The sequence below is a fragment of the Oncorhynchus clarkii genome, chromosome 20 (assembly GCF_045791955.1).
Source record: "Oncorhynchus clarkii lewisi isolate Uvic-CL-2024 chromosome 20, UVic_Ocla_1.0, whole genome shotgun sequence".
NCBI classification, from domain to species: domain Eukaryota; kingdom Metazoa; phylum Chordata; class Actinopteri; order Salmoniformes; family Salmonidae; genus Oncorhynchus; species Oncorhynchus clarkii.
In genome coordinates this window covers 24,193,056-24,216,813 of record NC_092166.1, presented here as the reverse complement: position 1 = coordinate 24,216,813, position 23,758 = coordinate 24,193,056, and the positions used below count along the sequence as shown (strand labels likewise).

The 23,758-nt window shown below is 40.2% G+C and overlaps 1 protein-coding gene across 2 annotated transcripts; it reads right to left on the bottom strand.

The window, feature by feature from the left end:
* Nucleotides 1-335: 335 nt before the first annotated feature.
* On the bottom strand, nt 336-11,047 carry LOC139376111 (biliverdin reductase A-like). 2 transcript variants are annotated; one of them, XM_071118306.1, is made up of 7 exons: nt 10,903-11,047; nt 9,972-10,096; nt 9,551-9,670; nt 6,937-7,034; nt 5,799-5,906; nt 4,643-4,811; nt 336-4,448 (listed from the first exon to the last, which is right to left on the bottom strand). In XM_071118306.1, the coding sequence occupies exons 2-7, from the start codon at nt 10,088-10,090 to the stop codon at nt 4,175-4,177; spliced, it is 888 nt and encodes a 295-aa protein (XP_070974407.1). In that variant the 5' UTR covers nt 10,091-10,096; nt 10,903-11,047; the 3' UTR covers nt 336-4,174. The 2 variants fall into 2 exon arrangements, with proteins under 2 accessions (XP_070974407.1, XP_070974408.1); XM_071118307.1 differs by having other exon boundaries at nt 10,899-10,988.
* Between the last annotated feature and the right edge of the window lie 12,711 nt (nt 11,048-23,758).

Genomic DNA, 23,758 nt, shown 5'->3' with positions numbered 1-23,758 from the left:
CCTGCAGATCAGACCAGTATTATGATCCTGGGCCAGGATGCAACAGCTAGCTAGCTACCTGTTTGCTTGTGAAATTTTTATATAATATATAATATATATATATATATATTATATATAATATATATTATATATAATATATATTTTATATATAAATTATATATATAAATTATATATATAATATATATATTATATATATTATATATATATATATATATATATTTCTCATGCAGGATTCTGCAACGCTTATTATTGATGGTTGCCTGCTTCTTTCATCGAGAATATAACGGCAGAATCAAACAGGAAGATGATCAATCAAGCACACATTATATGGCCTATTAATATGGGAATCTGCAAATTATCAATTTTATTGAAAATTATACACAGTTACAATACACACATTATTAAAACATTCAGGCATTATAATTCAATATAATAGTACAATTCTCCCTCAAACTGTTAAATGTAATTCTCTACATATAAATTGCTAATAACACTAGTGACACCCAGTTAAAGTGGCCAAACTGCACTCACTGGGTAGTGAATACTTGTGTAACATGGTAGACATATACAGTGGGCTCCAAAATTACTGGCACCCCTGACTGGCAATGCACAAACAATACTTAAACAAATATAAACGATATAATTATAGAAAAACTCAAAATACCAACATGTGAGAAATACTGTACTTTTATTAATGTTTCAATGGAACCAACCAAAATAATTTATCAATGTCCTCCAAATCAAGGTTTCACAATTAATGGCACCCTTAAAGATTATTGTAAATAACATCTACCAAAATTTAACCACAAATTAAATTCCACTTATTTAAGTTTATCTAAGCCCTAAGGAACGATATTGAGCCAAAACATCACTTCCTGTTTCACTAGGGTATACAAATTAGGTAACACACATGCAATATCCCACTGTCATCCAACACCATGAAGAAAACAAAAGAACAAGCAGTTCAAAAGAGACAGATGGTCGTAGACCTTCATAAATCTGGTAATGGCTACAAGAAGATCCACAAGCGATTGAATATACCACTGAGCACTGTCAGGGCAATTATTAGAACATTCAAAAGATATGGAACAGTTGAAAACCTCACGGGTAGAGGACGCAAATGCATTTTGCCCCTCAGGATGGTGAGAGAAGCAACAAAATCCCCAAGAATCACTGTGAAAGAATTGCAGGCCTTGGTGGAGTCTTGGGGTCACCAGGTTTCAAAGAGCACCATCAGACGCCACCTCCACATCCACAGGCTCTTTGGAAGGGTTGCCAGGAGAAAGCCCATTCTGATCCCAAGACACAGACGCAAGTGCTTGGGGTTTGCCAAACGTCATTTAAATTATGACTGGAATAAGGTCTGCTCTGGTCAGATGAGACCAAAATTGAAAGTTTTGGTCAGATACAGCATTGGCATGTTTGGCGTCAAAACAGAGATGCATACAAGGAGAGGCACCTCATACCCATGGTAAAATATGTAGGTGGGTCAGTGATGTTTTGGGGCTGTTTTAATTCCAGAGGTCCAGGGGCACTGGTTAAGATCGATGGCATAATGAATTCTACCAAGTATCAGGCAATTTTGGCTGACAATCTGGTTGCCTCTGCCAGAAGGCTGGGACTTGGCCGTAGGTGGACTTTCCAACAAGACAATGACCGGAAACATACCTCAACATCCACACAGAAATGGTTCTGTGACAACAAAATCAATGTTCTGCCATGGCCATCTCAGTCGCCGGACATCAATCCAATCGGAAACCTGTGGGCTGAGTGGAAGAGGGCAGTTGATAAGCGCAAACCCAAGAATGTGAAGGATCTTGAAAGGATCTGCATAGAGGAATGGTCCAAAATCACTCCAAATGTGTTCCTTAACCTTGTCAAACATTACAGGAAAAGACTCCATGCTGTTATCCTTGCCAGAGGTGGTTGCACTAAGTACTAAATGAGGAGTGCCAATAATTATGAAACCTTGATTTTGGTTAAATGTATTTTGTATTAAACAATTGAATGATGTTGGTTAGTTCCATTGAAACAATAATGTACAGTATTTCTCACATGTTGGTATTTTGAGTTTATCTATATAATTATATTGTTTATATTTTTTTAAGTATTGTTTGTGCATTGCCAGTCAGGGGTGCCAGTAATTTGGAGACCACTGTACATCATTAGATGGGACTGGCATGAATGGATAACAATGGGAGAGGGAACTGAGCAGGCCAAGGCACAAATTCAGTCTGTCAGCATCCTAGAATTAAGTAGAATACTTATTATATTGTATGGTGAACAGCTAATTTTGAGATCCTTGAAATACTGGTTTGAAACAAAGAAAAAGGAAAGGAAGCGTATTGCACAAACTACAACTAAGGAAACAAGCTAGTGAATGATTTAGTGCTAAAACCAGGGAAGCGGTGTGAAGTCATGATGCGGTCCAAAAGTTCCATCCCACCTGAACAGGCTGAAATTCCAGACATTACAAAAACATCTAAATCAAGTTAACTGCAATGCCCCTTTAATCAAACACTGAAATATGTCCTCCGATTGATTTTTGAACTTGTACTGTTGAAAAGCAATATCCCATGTATAAATACAATAAAGTACACAAACTAAAGACTAGAAAGAGCAAAATAGTGTTTTTTAGACAACTGCAAACGTCAAGGAGTAGGGCAATCAAAGAGTCAGTCTGGTGGGAATCCGTGATTTCATCTGCCTCCCCCTTGCTTGAGGAACAATAGAGGAGAAAGAGAACAAAAGAGGAAAGGCCCACCCCCCCACTTGTGCTATGTCAGGACTTGCCAGGACCACCTATTGAGATATGCCTTTTGTTAAGTAAATCAGGTGTTAAATTAGGTAAAAAGGAGTCTGGATTGCTACTTTAAAACAACTAAACAGATGTGTCAATTGCAGTCCACTGACAATGTTGCAGTTGCAGTGTAAATAACACACTTTCACTTGCCAAAGCTATCCGAGATACCATTTAACTGAGGTATCATACAAACACCTATTGTACGGTGTTAATGATTTGAACATGTAGGCCGTCATTGTAAATAAGAATTTGTTCTTAACTGACATGCCTAGGTTAAAGGTTAAATAAAAAAAATACAAATAAATCCATCAATCAGTATGTCACTGTTTTGCCTTACACTTCTGTCTGCACAATAGCTATACAACATGTCAATATTAAAATGTCATATGAGATAAGTAAAGCACACCAGCCAATGATAAAGCACCATGAGCTGTGATCAACCACAGGAATGTTACAGTACATTCAACTGTAATGTAGATTAACTTCAATAAGTAACAATGCAAACATCAAACTATATATCAACTGACCTTCCATCAATGTTAAGATGTGGTCTGTAGTAACAGCCTAACCCTAAAATAATAAGCCGACATGTCTTAGGCTAAGTTTACACAGGCAGCCAATTTATCTCCCTCACCAACTTTAAGCGTCAGCTGTCAGAGCAGTTTACCGATCGCTGCAGATGAACTACTACCAATTGGAGAGAAATAAGGGGTGAAAAACACACAAAAAAAGTATAATTCTGAAAAAGATCTGATGTGAAAAGATCTGATGTGATTGGTCAAACATTTCCTGGCTACCCAAACTCCTTGCTCAGGTCAAATTCTACAGTACGCCACACACACGGACGTTAGCTTCTTTTCCGCAATGAGTCAGGATCGGAGTACCTCCCCAGCCAGAACACACGTGGGTAAAGTGGCATTTTGAAAATGTGTCATTGGCTAGAGATGATCCAATCGCTTATTACTTTGTTTTGTACAACACCCCTCATTTTGACGTCACTACAAACGACTTCAATGACGGCAGTCTCAGACTGAAGTATATAGAGCAGTGGACGAATTCAGTTTGAGTCGTCAGGCTAGATCAAAAGAAAAATTGGGCTGCTGTGTAAATGCAGCCTCTGAAACACATAAAATACCTTAACATTTCAAAGATGCGCTGAGCGTATGTCTACAGTACAGCATGTTACAGTAGCTTTACTGTAGAAGGCTTATGGATGGATCTTGTACGCTTGGAAATCCACCAGTAGGTTAAGCGTTGCAAAATTCTGGAAAACCTGGAAATTTTGGGAAAGTTACTGTAATTTCACAACCCTTGGTAGGCTGCTGGGGCCCCTCGGTAGACTGCTGGGGCCCCTCGGTAGGCTGCTAGTTTCTAGGTGTCCTGGGCTGACCCCTGCAGGCTCAGCTGCTGGATGCGGTCGGCCAGCTCTAGACAGTGGAGGACCCTGCGGCGCTCTGCATGGAGCTGGTCACGGGGAACCTGGCCCAGCAGCTTCTGACTGAAGAGCACCAAGTCCTGCATAAAGATACCCACCGGCTCCCTGGTGGCTGGGGGCAGCTGGGTGATGGTGCATGAGTCAAAGCGGAAGTTGATGTCTTTGGCCCTAGACAGGCCGGGAGCCCACTCCTCAATCCACGTGAGAGGCCTGTAATAAATCCATAATAGAATAGATAGAGGGGTATAGTTAACCCAACGTTTCAGCGTGGACTACCAGTATTTCTAGATGTAATAAAGGCAATTACGTTTTGTACTGGCAGAATAGCTAAGTTTGAGATGAAAGGTGAAAGGACTTATCTGATTTGTTTATTTGATTAATCCAATGGAGTACAGAGTACATACTTCTGCTCTTTGGTTATGAGTTGAGCGGTCATCTTCATGTACTTGTTCTGCTGGTCTTCCTCCATGCTGGCAGCGGTGACAGACAGCTCTCCAAACAGATCGACCAGCCAGGTGAGCCGGGCGATGCCACTGAAAGCTGGAAAACCAAAGCCCGGCTTCAGAGGACCTCCTATTGTGAGACACACAGGAAAACTACAGTCAGAAGTAGTTGTAATGGGACATGTAATCCAATGGCTCATGTTAATCATCCTCTGCTCACATTATGCCCTTTGTATTGATTTTGTATTTCATCACATTCCGACAGTACATAAACTGGTGTGGTGCTGTTTCAGTATATGTCACCATTATGCATAAAATGAATGAACCATTGAAGTGAATCTCCCAACAGATGTTACATTTAGTTTTGCACTTGCTGCCTCCTACAGTCGAACTACGAAAACTGCCCTGACTCAAATTTAAGAGAAACTACTCCCTCTTACTCCTCCATTCTCTCCACTAAGCTCCGACTTCCATTCTTGGTCAACAGGCAGCTGCTATAAAATACTGTCTGTCATCTGAGGTTATGTGAAGCGTGTGGAGTTGATAACTATGATTTATTATTCAATCATGGGTGCTTTAGGAGAAGTCCATTCATATGCATTCACTTGCCTCTTCCCCAGCTGCGAGGCTCTGATGAAATAGGACAGAGCTAGTCAACATCCCAAATAGCACCCTATTCCCTATGTAGCGCACTACTAATGACAAAAGTAGCGCACTATGTAGGAAATACAGTACCATTTGACACACCTCTGGATTTCATCAACAACACCCTTCTGTATTTCACACCAGAGACCAGCCTGCCTGCCTCACTCCACAGGCAGGCTCTCTTTCACATCAAACCCAACACGTGTACTGTGGAGAATGAAAACACAACATTTCACAAGTCGCTTTGATGGGAGCCTTCATTACATCAAAAGCTCTGGAATTAAATATTCATCCCAAAGCCTGTTACCTGGATGATGCACATCAATTTGATACATGCTATGCAGTTAAGTTTCTGTAGCAAATATTGTATTTGAGGTGATGTCTGTATCAGTAGTGCTGGGGCCTTCGTGTATCACGGTTGTGTTTTCACCTGGGATTTGTGCTATATTCTCAATTCCAGTCTCCGTCTCACCTGTGAAGTGAAGGAATCCCTCCTCCAGCCTTTTCCCTGCTACGTCCTTCTTCAGCTGCTTGAAGTCGGCTGTCAGGAGTTCTATGTGCTCCTCATGCAGCACCACTCCTAGGAACATAGAAGACATAGAACTTTAAATACGTAGGTGATCAGTAGTTATTAAGATACACAGATCAGGGTTTCCATTAGCCTGTAATAGCCTGGCTTTTGGCCACCCCAAAAAATATGAAAAGCCCAAAAATAAAAACTGGTACCGGCCAATTGTCAGGGAGAAAAGAAAAAAAAATTGAATTGTAAAATAATGCTTTTTATACTATGCATTGATAAAAAAAATACCAGTCGATGTAAATACATTTAACCAGTCATGCTTATTGGTAAATGGTTATCGCAGACAGCATACAGATACAGAGCCTAGTTTAAGCAGAAAATCTGTCAGACAGCACAAGAGCTGCTGCTACAGCTCCTGCTTCTGCTGGAGTGAAATGTGCTTTTATAAGCCCAATCATTGTGCAACAATAATACATTGAAATTGCATGTTAAAAACAGTTTTGATGGTTGTGATTAAAAAGAGCTACTATTTTTATTTCTCAACTGGTAATTGAAGCGCGCCTCACATTCGTCATTCATCTGCAACGGTAGGCAGGCTTCAGCACGTCACACTTTACAATGTGAGCTGGTGGTAGTATGCATTTTGAAAACTTAATTGTGTGAAACCTGAATGTTTTACTTCATATTATGAGGCATGTCTTACCTTTCTTCAAAGTAGCCTAGCCAAAATCAAATTTCAATGCCATTGAAACCATTATGTTCTATTGGCTTTTAAATCAACTTTCTTTCATTGTCCATTGAGTTGCATGTACAGTGTAAAAATGAATTACCATAATCTAAATGTGATTTCTGTCATTCTGAGCACCGTGTGTAGACGCCCTAATCTTGTTACACACCCAATGCATATGGGGCCGTTAAATTCCTCAAATGTCCTGTCAATTAAAATGCTGCCGGTCAAATGTCCGGCGTCACATTTTCCAAACGGAAACCCTGACACAGATACACGTCTACTACATCATCATGACCATGTCATCAAGACTTCACCATGTCTTCTCTATAAAATATCTTCCAATGATTCTGTCCAACTCACCTTTTTCCTGAGCCAGGTCCCAGAGTTCCACAGCAGTCTTGTGTGTCATGGCCATTGGATATTCCACACAGACATGCTTCCCAGCTTCCAGAAACATCCTATGGTCCGTTAAGACATGCAACATAGTATAGGAGAAATGTTTTTTACTGTATCCAAGAAGGGTGTCCAAGAGACAGCGCTTGAACAGAACATGAATTCCATTTCAAGGACTGTCCTGTACTAGGGAGTCGCACAACTCAAATGTAACTTTGTAAACCAAACTGACCAGCAAGGGCTCCCGAGTGGCGCAGCGGTCTAAGGCGCTGCATCTCAGTGCTAGATGCGTTACTACAGACCTGGTTCGATTCCAGGCTGTATCACAACCAGCCCGTGATTGGGAGTCCCATAGGGCGGCACACAATCGGCCCAGCATCGTCTGGGTTAAGCCGTCATTGTAAATAAGAATTTGTTCTTAACTGACTTGCCTAGTAAATAAAGTTGAAATAAAAAATATATATAAAAAATAAGAGCCCAATGTTTCAACAACCCATCGTGTTCAGAGTTGGGAAAACTTCACACTTGACCGCTCTTAAAACTTCTTGTAACTTTCTCAAAATGTTCCTTCAAATTAAATTGACAAAAAATAAGACAATGAAGTATCCTCTATGAAAAAGCTGTTCTCAATAACATTTCATTACTTTTTTCCCTTTACAGTATGAAGGGCAGTACCTGCTGTTCCATTTAGACAATTAGCCTGGAACTGTCTACCAGTGAAACATGATGGCCATGTTCTAAACACCCTCATTAACCAGCCTAAAATAACTCTCCATTCTTTAATAGCCCATCTCTGCCTCTCTGTACACTCTGTACATTTAGCAGTGAGAGGGAGAGTAAAAACCATAATTTCAGTGCGTTTTCGCTACAGTTCGCAGTCATAAAGAGAGCCATTAGAGAGCTGTAGCCTTGGTGGTCCTCTCCAGGGTTTGAGTGGTGTACATCAAAACAGCTACACTGAAATGTTTCTTACGGAAGAAATATGAAATGCATTTGCAGCATAAGCATGGTAGCAATTAAAAGGGTTTTTGAAAAATTAAAGGAGAGTCGCACACTCTAGGAGCTCAGATGCAATAATTTAATAACCAACGTTTCGACAGACAAGCTGTTTTCATTAGGGTATAATGAAAAACACTGCGGGGTGACTAGTTTATATAGTGTCAAAGGACACACACAGGTGTCTAATCATGGCCAGGCGTGGCCTGATATCATTGGTTAATTCTCATATATTAAAATAGCATTCAAAAAACATAAATTAATAGCATACGATCACAGATACAATAAGCCTACAAACATTTACAATAGCAAAATCACAAGAATGGCTTCAGATCAAAGTCTACGTTGAGACCGAAGGGAGCAAGGGTCTTTAAGTTAAAGATCCAGGCAGCCTCTCGTTTTAACAATAATTTGTCGAGGTCACCCCCTCTCCTATAGAGGGTGACATGTTTAATGCCAATATAACGTAGGGACAAAATCGAGTGGTTTGCTCCCCAAAAAGTTGGCTTCAATTGGGTAAGTCGAGTTTTTGCATGGTGCTATGATGCTCCGAGATTCGTACTTTTAATTCTCACTTTGTTTTACCCACATAATTTTTTACCACAAGGACAAGTTAGAAGATAAATAACTGCCTTAGTGGAGCACGTGATAACACCTTTGATTGGGATCTGTTTTTTCTGTTTGGGGGTGTTTGAAGGATCTATATTTATAAGTGCCATTGCATTGAGCACAGCACTGGTAGTTTCCATCCAGTAGGGGCGCAAATAGACGTTGTGAAGGGATATCTTGGGGTGGTAAATCAGAGTTTACCAGTTGATCTCTGAGATTTCTGCCCCGCAAGAATATGACCAGGGGAGGGTCCGAAAACACATTACCGATACTGTCATCGGATCTTAGAATGTGGCAATGTTTAATCTGACCATTTTTGTACCCCCTCTCCTTGAATTTTTGATTGATTGTTTTTTGCAAATTCTTTTGATTCGAAAGAATTGACTGTTTTTCAAGGGAAGTGGGTGACAAAAATGAAAAGGGAACAGTTTGAAAATGATGGTAAAATTATTAGACTAAAGGTCCTAATTGAATCCAAACATTACACTATTGATTTTATGTGGATTTTACATGTAATACAACATTGAATTTACTGTGTCAAAATATGTCTCAATGTTGTATAATATATAGCTTATATACTAGAGCTGTTAAATCTAATCTAATTTTATTGGTCACATACACATATTTAGCTGATGTTATTGCGGGTGTAGTGAAATGCTTGTGTTCCTAGCTCCAACAGTTTGTCTGAGGGTTTAGTAAATGGGCCAGGTTCAATTAATAGTTAATTAACGTACAGTTTTTACACCGAGATGGAGCCTCAGTGGACTAAGAAAGGAAACAGTGTAATGAGGATTGATACAGACAATATACGTGTTCGGGTGCTGACTCCTAGTGGTGATTTGCAACATGGTGAAAATATAGCTCTTGTGTAAGAGCATTTCAGATAGAAACAAAACGGACAAAGGGATAGCTAGACAACTACCACAGAGGACTATAATAGAGATATGGGGTGATTGAGAGAGAGAAAGCGTTTTACCTGATGTTTTCCTCATGGGCAGCGTTTTCGGTGCACACGAAAGCCACCTTTATGTCGTCCCGGCTTAGGGCATCTTCAACAGTGATTTGTTTCACTCCCTGCTGCTCCTCCAGAATCCTCCTATGGGAAGACAGCACCAGAGTCATATTCACTACGGGGAAAATGCTTTGAAATAGTCACAGGGTTTGCTACAGTATGCACGACCCAGCTGCTGACTGTGACGACAGTGACTATATATCTATTTCATATGTGATCTGCACATATAATAAATAAGCACTAAAATCAAGGTATTTTTTCAGTGTGTGAATTTTACCATTGTTTTTTAACACCCGTTGTTCCTGCCAAAACCAGCACATTGACCTAGACACACTGCTGTGCACAGTGTGTCCAAAAAACAATGAGATGAGTCTTGGTGCCTCACCTGGATATGAAACCTTTGACACTGAGCTTCTCAGCTGCGCTGGAGGGCAGAGGGGCTAGCATGTCCCTGACCCTCACAAAGCCTGCCGTCCCAATGCCAACCACCACTGAACCAAACATGTCTGACTGCAAAGAGACAGAGTCAGAGCTTATCAACTGTGCACTCTGCATAAAGACCCAAGACCAGTTTTGGACAGAGATTCTCAGGAACACAGCAATGTTTTTCTGTATAGTTTTGCTAGTTAAAAAATATGGCAACTAACATCAATGGAGAATTTGACAATTCAAAATATTTATATCAATTAACTAAATAAATCTGTATTAAAACTGTTGGATCTGTCTGAATTTACAGAAGTGAAACATGGTTGTTGGGAAGGAAATGGTTAGAAAGAAAACACCATGTTTCACTTCTGTAAATTCAGACAGATCCAACAGTTTTAATACAGATTTATTTAGTTAATTCATATAAATATTTTGAATCGTTAAATTCTCCATTGATGTTAGTTGCCATATTTTTTAACTAGCAAAACTATACAGAAAAACATTGCTGTGTTCCTGAGAATCTCTGTCCAGAACTTGTCTTGGGTCTTTACGCAGAGTGCACAGTTGATAAGCTCTTCACTTCCTATCAGTCAGAAAATGGTGCAGTGTCAGAAGTGCACTAGCTATTATGGCTGGGATGCACTGTGGGTGCTGATCATTACAAATACACATAAAATGAACCCTCAGGTCTCCAATGCCTTACACAAAGTAACTTGAAACTAGACCAATGACCAGGAAATTCATAATTGACATAATAATGATAAGTATATGATCTAACATGACATCAACAATATTGCATTGCAGGTAACAATGCTGTCCTCGTTGAATGAGTAGCTAGTTCCGTACTGAATTGAAACTGGTTTACATTCAAGCTTGATTTCCTTACCTACCCTTTTCTGAATTGCCTTTGAAGACCCTTGTCTCGTTGAAGTGAATAAAATGCTTATGTTAAACAAAGTAATCGACTCTCTTGCCCGTGTGATATAACTTTCATAACCGGCTCACGTGTTTTTCTTTTGACTGCTTGCGTGTGACGTCCATAGAACGCGGTGATTGGTGAATCAACTCTACTCACGTGATGGACATCTCGTCGGAAGTTATGTGGTTAGATATTTGTTGTTGTTATAAAACAAATACAGAACTGCTATGACACTAGGTAATGATGATATTTTCGTTTCTTTACATATATTTTTCACGAATGTTTATATGTATGTGTTTCTGTTCAAGCTAAATTTGTGATGGCTTATGCAACAATATATGGCGACTCCCATGGCACACGAATGTTCTCAGTCTAAGGGTGTTATCACATGGTCCCTTACAGACAATTTTTGTGAACTCGGTGCGGTTGGTTTATTTTTTTTTCAGTGTGAACACTAAAGGAACTCAGACCCCGAAACGAGCCTAAATTGAGAACATCACGAGAGGTTGTCTGAGTTCGGTTGGCATGAATTCCGCGGTCCGGTTCCCTTTTTTAGGACACTGTGAACACAAAACTCCCCAGGTTCTTTTGTCATTATTCTCGCACTACACTGCTGCAACAACATTAACCCCTGCCATAGCCCCTCACATTAGTGCCACAAAATTCAGATTTTAGTCCAGATTATTTGTTTGCAATATTTGATCTATAGGCTAAGAGAGCTTCATTAACTGTTAATTCGATTGTGGGGTTTGAATAGTGTGAGAAGACGACAACATGTTTGGTAAGAATCATAACATATGGTACAAAATATATACTAGCTCTTAAAGGGGCAGTAGCCTAAATTGGGTGTACAATTGTCAATTACAGCATGATTTAATCTGCAGTTATTCTGTTACCAATAATATTTACATGTTAATAGTATCTTCTGATTACAATTATGTCTCACTTTTTAAATAAATGCAATATATTAGCTTCCAAAATGTAGTAGGTATAAGGTATATCTAGCTGTCCGATAACACAGTCTGATGGAATGGCTTGTCCTGCACTTTGTAAAAACCCACAGTACATTGATTGAATGTTGGGAAAAGATCTTGGTTCCTTTCTAAACATATCAATGTAAAATGCAAGGAGGACTCGGACCACAGAATAGGTGAAGTGCATAGGCAAAAGAGTTTCAGTCCTTGTTCAAAGGTAAGGGCGGTGTGAATACAAAGAGAACTGAGAACTTTTCCTTTTTTTTTCTACCCCAGAGTTCACTTGAAATGGGACTGTGTGAAAACACCCTAAATGTCTATGGTTTATATACGGTCTATGGTTAAGACTCCTTTAGTCCTGACCTAGATGAAGGTCTGAACTCTATTTTAAAAGTACTGAATTTCTTATTCATTTAAGTTAGTTGTAATAGTCTTCGAACAAAATGCTTACACCGGACTACAAGAAAGCTTTGCTTGAACGAATCTCCTAAACTGTCTGCTACGGTACTGTCCTTGGTTGCGCTTATCCTCGACGATTGTAATTGCACTTTAAATACACCAGATGGCGATGTTGCCACAAGAATCCCAAGGTTTTGACCCTGAAATTAATATGGAGATCATTTTTATAAATACATTTTAAATCTGTACATGTGAGTTCTTCAATGGGGTTTCAGTGTTATATTGTGTTTGAAGTGGTATGTCTTGGTCTTTGCTGGTGTTCTCTGGGTCTGATACAGTCAACACGGTGGATTCGGGCCTATTCTGACTCAAGGGACTCGGCATCGACTCCGACTCGGGGGACTTCATACAGGCCGAGCTCTTCCTGAGTCCAGCGGAATCATATTAAGCTACTCGGGTTCTGGCTAATGGTACTCGAGCCGAGTACACTTCAGCATACCTGGCCCAATTTAACTTTTTCAGAAGTAGGCCATATGAGGTATTTATTCGTCAGATGATGGAGAATAAAGAAAAAAATGAATTAATGTAATAATTTCACCTAAAATTTGCTGGGTCATTTGCAAGCTAAAATTTGGCCCATTAGGCTATTAGATGGAGAAGGACTGTAGAGAATCTATGCTATAAATTCATTAGATTTTACTACATATTATTTGGGGAACTCCACTCACACTAATTCTATTAATTTCAGTTCTTCGGACAATCCTGGCTTAATATCATGGCATTAAGAATTTTTAGGCATATACAGTGCCTTGCGAAAGTATTCGGCCCCCTTGAACTTTGCGACCTTTTGCCACATTTCAGGCTTGTAGGATCATTTGAATTACCGCTCAAACGTCCTTTTGTGTTTTATGCCTAAATAAAGCCCTGATTATAATACAACCATTTGGATCAGTTATGGGTTTATTCTCAACAGTTTACAAAGTCCAGAAAATTACATTAGGCCACTTATATGGTGTATTTTGTCAGGATGTTTCAGCGTTTACCGATAGGCCTACTATAGAAAAATAGGCTATAGCCTATGACACTGAGATGTGCTGTCTGTCGTGGATCATGTATTCCAAGTCGTCCTAATATTCACATGGCCACCAGTACAGTGCCTTGCGAAAGTATTCGGCCCCCTTGAACTTTGCGACCTTTTGCCACATTTCAGGCTTCAAACATAAAGATATAAAACTGTATTTTTTTGTGAAGAATCAACAACAAGTTGGACACAATCATGAAGTGGAACGACATTTATTGGATATTTCAAACTTTTTTAACAAATCAAAAACTGAAAAATTGGGCGTGCAAAATGATTCAGCCCCCTTAAGTTAATACTTTGTAGCGCCACCTTTTGCTGCGATTATAGCTGTAAGTCGCTTGGGGTATGTTTGGCGTGAAAGCAACACAGCTCATCCCTCTGAACACACCATCCCCACTGTCAAACATGGTGGTGGCAGCATCATGGTTTGGGCCTGCTTTTCTTCAGCAGGGACAGGGAAGATGGTTAAAATTGATGGGAAGATGGATGGAGCCAAATACAGGACCATTCTGGAAGAAAACCTGATGGAGTCTGCAAAAGACCTGAGACTGGGACGGAGATTTGTCTTCCAACAAGACAATGATCTAAAACATAAAGCAAAATCTACAATGGAATGGTTCAAAAATAAACATATCCAGGTGTTAGAATGGCCAAGTCAAAGTCCAGACCTGAATCCAATCGAGAATCTGTGGAAAGAACTGAAAACTGCTGTTCACAAATGCTCTCCATCCAACCTCACTGAGCTCGAGCTGTTTTGCAAGGAGGAATGGGAAAAAATGTCAGTCTCTCGATGTGCAAAACTGATAGAGACATACCCCAAGCGACTTACAGCTGTAATCGCAGCAAAAGGTGGCGCTACAAAGTATTACCTTAAGGGGGCTGAATAATTTTGCACGCCCAATTTTTCAGTTTTTGATTTGTTAAAAAAGTTTGAAATATCCAATAAATGTCGTTCTACTTCATGATTGTGTCCCACTTGTTGTTGATTCTTCACAAAACAACACAGTTTTATATCTTTATGTTTGAAGCCTGAAATGTGGCAAAAGGTCGCAAAGTTCAAGGGGGCCGAATACTTTCGCAAGGCACTGTACTGGTGGCCATGTGAATATTAGGACGACTTGGAATACATGATCCACGACAGACAGCACATCTCAGTGTCATAGGCTATAGCCTATTTTTCTATAGTAGGCCTATCGGTAAACGCTGAAACATCCTGACAAAATACACCATATAAGTGGCCTAATGTAATTTTCTGGACTTTGTAAACTGTTGAGAATAAACCCATAACTGATCCAAATGGTTGTATTATAATCAGGGCTTTATTTAGGCATAAAACACAAAAGGACGTTCGAGCGGTAATTCAAATGATCCTACATCACTGCAGTTTACAGCCCAGACAATATTTGTGTAGTAATAATAATAAATTACTCATTGCACTGTGTTGTTGTAGCCTAGGAGGTTGTAGCCTAGGAGGTATAATATATATTTTCTAAAAACGTAGGCCTATCAATAGTGGCGCGTGCACAGCGCAGCCTGGAGGAACGCAAAGACCTAGCCTATATCTTCCATTTGATAATCTGCTATTTAGGCTGAAGGAGTGATGCAGCCTACAACCATGCATGTTGAATTATTGCAGTAGACTATTAAACTGTTACAAATGTAGTCTATAGCCTGTTAAAATAGCTAGATAAATAACGACCATAACAGTCAATAGAAAAAATCATGGCGCTCGTCATGATTTTGGGTTTGATTCTCGGAGCCACAAACTGAAAATGAACCCATGCATACTGCCGCTTTAGATAAAAACGTCTGCTTAATGTCACATTAATTATTTTTGCACACCTCATATTTGTGAGACATCGAACATTTTCCTGTAGCTATGGACTGCCTTCCCATTCTGAGGAGACGGAAGAAAATAAAACGGCGTATCTAAACCCGGTAAATTATACATTTTATCACCAACTGTGTAACTTTGTCATAGTGTTTATTTGTCATGACCCAAAACAAAGTTTAATTCAAGATTGAGACCTAACATCACCAAGATGCTACTATTTCCTATCTGTTTTACAAATCTGTGATTGTAATTTTCAACATACCAAATAGCAGCTTGCTGAAGTATCCTTAATAGGAAGCTAGCATTCCCTCTAAAGCAGGTATTCCCAAACTGGCAATGCCGCCAGGGGTAAGCCAAATACAAACGTGATTCACATAAAAAAAATATTAAAAATTATTCACATTTTCAAACAGTACAATTACATTTTCCAACGGGGCTATACATTTGGGTGAGTTTTTCTCGCCTGAGTAGCCTTGTTTCACTGCCAAAAATAAAATTAAACCATCCAGTGTTCATCGAAATAACAACACAATGTCAAATACAGGTAGCCTAGTCAAATAATTTACCTCCAATCACATTAATCGTTACTCTTGCGCAGACATTTAGAAACGAAACATGACATTTTGAAAAATAAGCCACAGGTTTTTTTGAGTGAGAATAAATACGTCTTTCGAGTAGTAAGACATGTATAAAAGCAACAGGTACCATTAATAAGAAGGGGCTAGAAGCGTCTTATATGGTGAGCTACAGAGTAGCTAGGACAGGCAAGCCCCATACTATTGTGGAGCACTTAATTCTTCCTGCTGCCACGGATATGGCTCGGACAATGCTGGGGGAAAAGGCCCAAAAAACTATACAGACAACGTCTCCATCAAACAACACTGTTTCCCGAAGCATCAGTGACATGGCAGGAGATGTTTTGAAACAATTACTGCTTTGCATACAAGCCAGTGAATTATATACGTTACAGTTGGATGAATCAACAGATGTGGAGGGCCTGGCAAGGCTCATGGTATATGTCTGTTACGTTTATGGTGGGTCAATTAAAGAAGACATCCTCTTCTGGAAACCAGGACAACATGAGAGATTATGTTTTAAGTACTGAACAGCTTTGTGACATCAAATGGACTGGTTGTAAAAATGTGTTGGTATCTGTACTGATGGCGCAAAAGCTATGACAAGGAGACATAGTGGAGTGGTAATTTGTGAGCAAGCAGTTGCTCCCGACGCCACTTGGGTACACTGCAGCATCCACTGAGAGGCTCTTGCTGCCAAGGGAATGCCTGACAGCTTGAAAGACGTTTGCAGTGAAAATAGTTAACTTTGTTAAAGCAAGGCCCCTGAACTCTCTTGTATTTCCTGCATTATGCAATGATATGGGCAGCGACCATATAACGCTTTTACAACACACAGAAGTATGCTGGTTATCAAGGGGCAAAGTATTGACACATTATTTTAAATTGAGAGATGACCTTAAAGTTTCTTTACTGACCATTATTTTCACTTGTCTGACCGTTTGCACGATGACGAGTTTCTCACACGACTGGCCTATCTGAGTGATGTTTTTTCTCACCTGAATGATCTGAATCTAGGATTACAGGGACTCCGCAACTATATTCAATGTGCGGGACAAAATTGAGGCTATGATCAAGAAGTTGGAGCTCTTTTCTGTCTGCATTAACAAGGACAACACACAGGTCTTTCCATCATTGTATGATTTTTTGTGTGCAATGAACTCAGGCTTACGAACAATGTCAAATGTGATATGGCGAAGCACCTGAGTGAGCTGGGGGCGCAATTACGCAGGTACTTTCCCGAAACGGACGACACAAGCAACTGGATTCGTTATCCTTTCATGCCCTGCCTCCAGTCCACTTACCGATATCTGAACAAGAGAGTCTAATTGAAATTGCAACAAGCATTTCTGTGAAAATGTAATTTAATCAGAAGCCACTACCAGATTTCTGGATAGGGCTGCGCTCAGTTTCTTGCCTTGGCAAATCGCACTGTTAAGACTAGAGATGCACGATATATCGGCGAACATATCGGAATCGGCCGATATTAGCTAAAAATGCCAACATTGGTATCGGCCCGATGTCTAGTTTAATGCCGATGTGAAAAACCGATGTCAAAGCTGACATGCATACCTATATAACGTAGGTGCGTGACGTAATTACGTAATGTTACGAATTGCGCTATTGTTCAGATGTTGCCCTACCGGAGTTACACAGTAGTGGCGTCACTGCTATTAGCTTCATGACATACTATGGAATGCCGTTTGGGTCTTTGCGTGTCAAATAATGTTATTTGACGTGCATCTTTTTTGACAGTAACACTGTGATGCGTTAAATAAGCTTTTAATTGGACACATCAAATAACACAGTTCTATTATAGAATGCTGTGTGTTTTGAATTTGCATGTGCAAGCCAAGCGCCATCACTACTATCAGTAGCCCTGTCAAAGCTGTACAAAAAAGTCTGCAAACACCAGCCACGAACCATGTGTTTACAATACCACGTTGGTAATAAAGCATTATTTGATCGACCGCAACTTCTGGGGTACCCAGCTAGAACCATTACAACCAGCCTAAAAACAATGACCAGTAGAAACTGCAGTCATTTTCACTACTCTTAGCAATGATTTAGGAATCCTTGTAAGTATTAGCTAGTTAGGAACTTGTTCGCCTATTGAAATTGAACTTCAGTTTATGAAAATAGATAGCTAGCCAGCTACTTAACCCTGTGCCCAAAGCTAAAGTTATAAGCAACCACCTAGCTTCATCTGGCTAGTGAGACTTGACCTGACTGGGTTAGGTGCTGTGAAGCTAGCCACTAGAAGGATTAGGCACAATAGTGGAATTTGCGGTTTGCCTTCAAAATAAAAGTAGATCTTTGAAAGTGATGCAGAAGGTTACAATTGGTGGAATCATGCCATATTTAGACTAGATAATGTTTAACAAGGTTGGAATGTGAAGCAATTAAATGGAGTATGTCTACTCAGTGACACCCACAGAACACAACTGTGAAGAGTTTACACAAATATTAGCGTTGTAGCTCTTATCGCAGGACTGTGACTGTGTGAAATCACCTCCCCAGTCAGCCTATTGTGTGTATTGACATTCATATTGCACAGTACAGCTTTACCTAAGGATTGGGGATTAATGAAATGGGGTAACAGTCTACTCAATATCCAATATGTTTTTTCCCAACGTCCTCCTCAGAGTTATCAGACTCCAAAACATCCACACAGTATTGTTTTTCCTCTGGAATGGTGTTCAATACACATAGGTTGACAATAAATGTGGCTCAATTCAGTTGTTTCAAAGTCCCGCAATAAGAGCTACGATGCTAATGTTTTCTGGGTGTCACTGAGTAGACTCATACCCCATGTCATTGATCCACAATCTATAGGTAAGGCTGTACAGTGACATAAGTATGCCCCCAATGCAATTCTAAAGTATAATACATCCAGTGTGATTTCAACAGAATTTTGTCAAATTAACAAATTATTGTCTTTTGTTGAATTTACATAACATTCCAACCTCGTTTAGCATGATCTATTCAATTATGGCATAATTCTACTATTTGTATTAATTTGCATCACTGTCAATGACATACCTCTATTTTGAAGGCTAACCGCAAAGTCTACTTGTGGCTAATCCTTATTGTGGCTAGCTTCACATAGATGGGTCCGGCCACACTTAAAAGAACTGTCTTATAAATTAGGGTTATTTTAGATGATGACACCTAGCTATATAGTTAGCTAGCTAACGATAGCTACTGAAACAGATTATGTCATTGTGCTATGTTTTTGGGGAAGAACATTATTTGCATCCATGAGCTAGCTAGCTTTTTTTATGACCAGCACTGTGTGCGTGAGACAACTTTACCAGCATCATAGCATACATATCGACGAATCGTTGTGACATATGAAATACGAGTGATAGTGTAATCAATGTCTAATAACTACGTAAAAAATGTATTAAGGCGTTGAATTATTATGCGACGTGCAGTCATATTCAGGTCCTGATTGGTCAACAAGCTTATTTGACACGTCAAATAGTGTTATTTGACGTATATCTTTTTGACATACAAAGACCCAAACGGCGTTCCATAGAATTCCTGATTGAGAATGAAATGAACAACAAAACAGCACAGCAAGTAAGTGAAAGAAATATGTTTTCATTATATTTTACTGGTAATGGGGACATATGTAAATAACAACAAAATAACTTTTTGGTCAGTGTGTGTGTGTTTCCAACCTTTATTTAACTAGGCAAGTCAGTTAAGAACAAATTCTTATTTACAATGTCGGCCAAACCTGGACGGCGTCCTATGGGACTCCAATCATGTCCGGATGTGACACTGGATTCGAACCAGGGACTGTAGTGATGCCTCTTGTACTGAGATGCAGTGCCTTTAGACCACTGTGTCCATGTGTGTTAACTATTTAACTAGAATGCTTAAAAGGATGCAAACATTTTAAATATTGGTTATCGGTATCGGGTTTTTTGGCAAGGAAAATATCGGATATCGGTATTTGCCAAAAATGTTATATCGGTACATCACTAGTTAAGACACTGATGCCCTTTGCAACCATGTACCTATGTGAGAGTGGATTCTCGACCCTCACTAGCATGAAACCTAAATACCGGCACAGACTGTGTGTGAAAAATGATTTAAGACCGACTCTCTCCAATAAAACCCAACATTGCAGACTTATGTGCATCCTTTCAAGCACACCCTTCTCATTAACCTGTGGTGAGTTATTCACCATTTTTGATGAAAAAATACGGTTTTATATGTATGATGGCTGAACAAAGAGCAAAATTATCGGTTAGTATTATCTTATTATTTGTGCCCTGGTCCTATAAGAGCTCTTTGTCACTTCCCACGAGCCGGGTTGTGACAAAAACTGACACTCATTCTTATGATTAATACATTTATCGTATAGTGTGTGTGTGGCAGGCTTACAATGATTGAAAGTGCACTGACCCTGTTGCTAGAGCGGGTACGCAGCTGGAGGTTGAATGTTTGAAGGGGTACGGGACTATAAAAAGTTTAGGAACCACTGCTCTAAAGGAACAAGAAATACACAATCCAGCAGTGGTGGCTGCTGCTCGAGCCGAACTCGCTGCCTGTCTTTCCAGCGGTCGTTGTGAAAATCAGTCAGGTGGTTAACAGTCGAGGCCAGCTGGAGAAAATACCAAAAAGTTGTAGCTATTGTAGTTCATCGCAGTCGCTAATTACTTTGACATTGCAGCTAGCTTCATTTTGTCCATTATTAACGTCAGCTAACGTTAATGTTAGCTATCTATCTTAGCTAACTGTTAGAGCACAGGTGGCTAGCTAAGTCAATACGGTTAGGTTCTAGCCTATGTGATATTAGTTAACGAATTGAGCTAGCTAGTGTTTTTGTTTGTAAAACATCGGTAGTCTAGCTATGAATAGGCAAGAAAGCACCCGGTTAACATAGCTAGCTAACATTATCTAGCTAGCTAGGTCCAGTGTCACTGGCAGTGAGACACAAAGGACTCACGTGAGCCTAATGCCCCGTGTACACTAGCACACGGTGCCGCACGGTGAAACACCGCTTCCTATTCATTTTCAATGGAAGGAAAGTGACGAGAAGCTTAGAGGGTGGGGACCTTTGGGCGGCGCGAACGTGGCGTGGGAGGCGGTGAAAAAGTACGACATATCCCAACTTTATGCAAATCACCAGTGGCGACTGCTGGGCGATGACCAATCATATCGAGTGGTTCCCATGATGAATTTGATGCTATGTGACCCAAGGCTGGAGACTTTCTTCAGCAAAGATGGCTGACAAAAATACTAGGATGGTAGCAAATGTACACTACTGTTCAAAAGTTTGGGGCACTTAGAAATGTCCCTGTTTTTGAAAGAAAAGCACATTCTTTGTCCATTAAAATAACATGAAATGTATCAAAAATACAGTGTAGACATTGATAATGTATTAAATGACTACTGTAGTTGGAAACTACTGATTTTTAATGGATAATCTACATAGGTGTACAGAGGCACATTATCATCAACCATCACTCCTGTGTTCCAATGGCATGTTGTGTTAGCTAATCAAAGTTTATCATTTTAAAAGGATAATTGATCATTAGAAAACCCTTATGTTAGCACAGCTGAAAACTGTATTTCTGATTAAAGAAGCAATAAAACTGGCCTTCTTTAGACTAGTTGAGTATCTGGAGCATCAGCATTTTCGATTACAGGCTCATAATGGCTAGAAACAAAGAACTTTCTTCTGAAACTCATCAGTCTATTCTTGTTCTGAGAAGTGAAGGCTATTCCATGCGAGAAATTGCCAAGAAACTGAAGATATCGTACAGCGCTGTGTACTACTCCCTTCACAGAACAGCGCAAACTGGCTCTAACCAGATAAGAAAGAGGAGTGGGAGTCTCGGGTGCACAACTGAGCAAGAGGGCAAGTACTTTAGAGTGTCTAGTTTGAGAAACAGACGGCTCACAAATCCTCAACTGGCAGCTTCATTAAATAGCACCTGCAAAACACCAGTCTCAACGTCAACAGTGAAGAGGCGACTCCGGGATGCTGGCCTTCTAGGCAGAGTTCCTCTGTCCAGTGTCTGTGTTCTTTTTTCATCTTAGTCTTTTCTTTTTATTGGCCAGTCTCTCTTCACTGTTGACGTTAAGACTGATAAAAAACTGATTAAGAAAACACCAGTCAATCAATCAATTTATAAAGACCTTCTTACATCAGCTGATGTCACAAAGTGCTGTACAGAAACCCAGGCTAAAACCCCAAACAGCAAGCAATGCAGGTATAGAAGCACGGTGGCTAGGAATAACTCCTGAGAAAGGCAAGAACCTAGGAAGAAACCTAGAGAGGAACCAGGCTATGAGTGGTTGCCAGTCCTCTTCTGGCTGTGCAGGGTGGAGATTATAACAGAACATGGCCAAGATGTTCAAATATTCATAGATGACCAGCAGGGTCAGATAATAATAATCACAGTGATTATAGAGGGTGCAACAGGAGTGAACAGGTCTGCACCTCAGGAGTAAATGTCAGCTGGCTTTTCATAGCCGATCAATCAGAGTATCTCTTCTGCACCTGCTGTCTCCAGAGAGTTGAAAACAGCAGATCTGGGACAAAGTAGCACATCCAGTGAACAGGTCCGGGTTCCATAGCCGCAGTGAGAACAGTTGAAACTGGAGCAGCAGCACGACCAGGTGGACTGGGGACAGAAAGGATTCATCAGGCCAGGTAGTCCTGAGGCATGGTCCTAGTGCTCAGGTCCTCTGAAAGAGAGAGAGTTAGAGAGAGCATACTTAAATTCACACAGGACAGCCGACAGGAGAAATACTCCAGATTGAACAGACTGACCCTAGCCCCCCGTCACAAACTATTGCAGCATAAATACTGGAGGCTGAGACAGGAGGGGTCAGGAGATACTGTGGCCCTGTCTGATGATTCCCTCGGATAGGGCCAAACAGGCAGGATATAAACCCACCCACTTTGCCAAAGCACAGCCCCCACACCACAAGAGGGATATCTTCAACCACCAACCTACTATCCTGAGACAAGCCCGAGTATAGCCCATGAAGATCTCCCCCACGGCACAAACCCGAGGGAGGGGCGCTAACTGAAGTTTATTTAGTGCTTTATCCGGGTAGCCGGAAAGTAGAGCATTACAGTAGTCTAATCTAGAAGTGACAAAAGCATGGATACATGTTTCTGCACCATTTTTTGGACAGAAAGTTTCTGATTTTTGCAATGTTACATAGATGGAAAAAAGCTGTCCTTAAAAGTCTTGATATGTTCTTCAAAAGAGAGATCAGGGTCCAGAGTAACGCCAAGGTCCTTCACAGTTTTATTTGAGACTACTGTACAACCAAGATTAATTGTCAGATTCAATAGAAGATCTCTTTGTTTCTTGGGACCAAGAACTAGCATCTCTGTTTTGTCTGAGTTTAAAAGTAGAACATCTACTTCCTTCTGTCTGAAACACAGGCTTCCAGGGAGGGCTATTTTGGGACTTCACCATGTTTCATTGAAATGTACAACTGTGTCGTCCGCATAGCAGTGAAAGTGAACATTATGTTTCCGAATGACATCACCGAGAGGTAAAAATTATAGGGAAAACAATAGCCATCCTAAAACGAAGCCTTGAGGATCACCAACATTTATCAGACAAACTGATATCTTTCCGACAGATAAGATCTAAACCAGGCCAGATCTTGTCCGTGTAGACCAATTTGGGTTTCCAATCTCTCCAAAAGAATGTGGTGATCGATGGTATCAAAAGCAGTACTAAGGTCTAGGAGCACGAGGACAGATGCAGAGCCTTGGTCTGACGCCATTAAAAGGTCATTTACCACCTTCACAAGTGCAGTCTCAGTGCTATGATGGGGTCTAAAACCAGACTGAAGCGTTTCGTATACATTGTTTGTCTCCAGGAAGGCAGTGAGGTGCTGCACAACAGCTTTTTCATTTTTTTTTGAGAGGAATGGGAGATTCATTATAGGCTGATAGTTTTTAAATTATTTTCTGG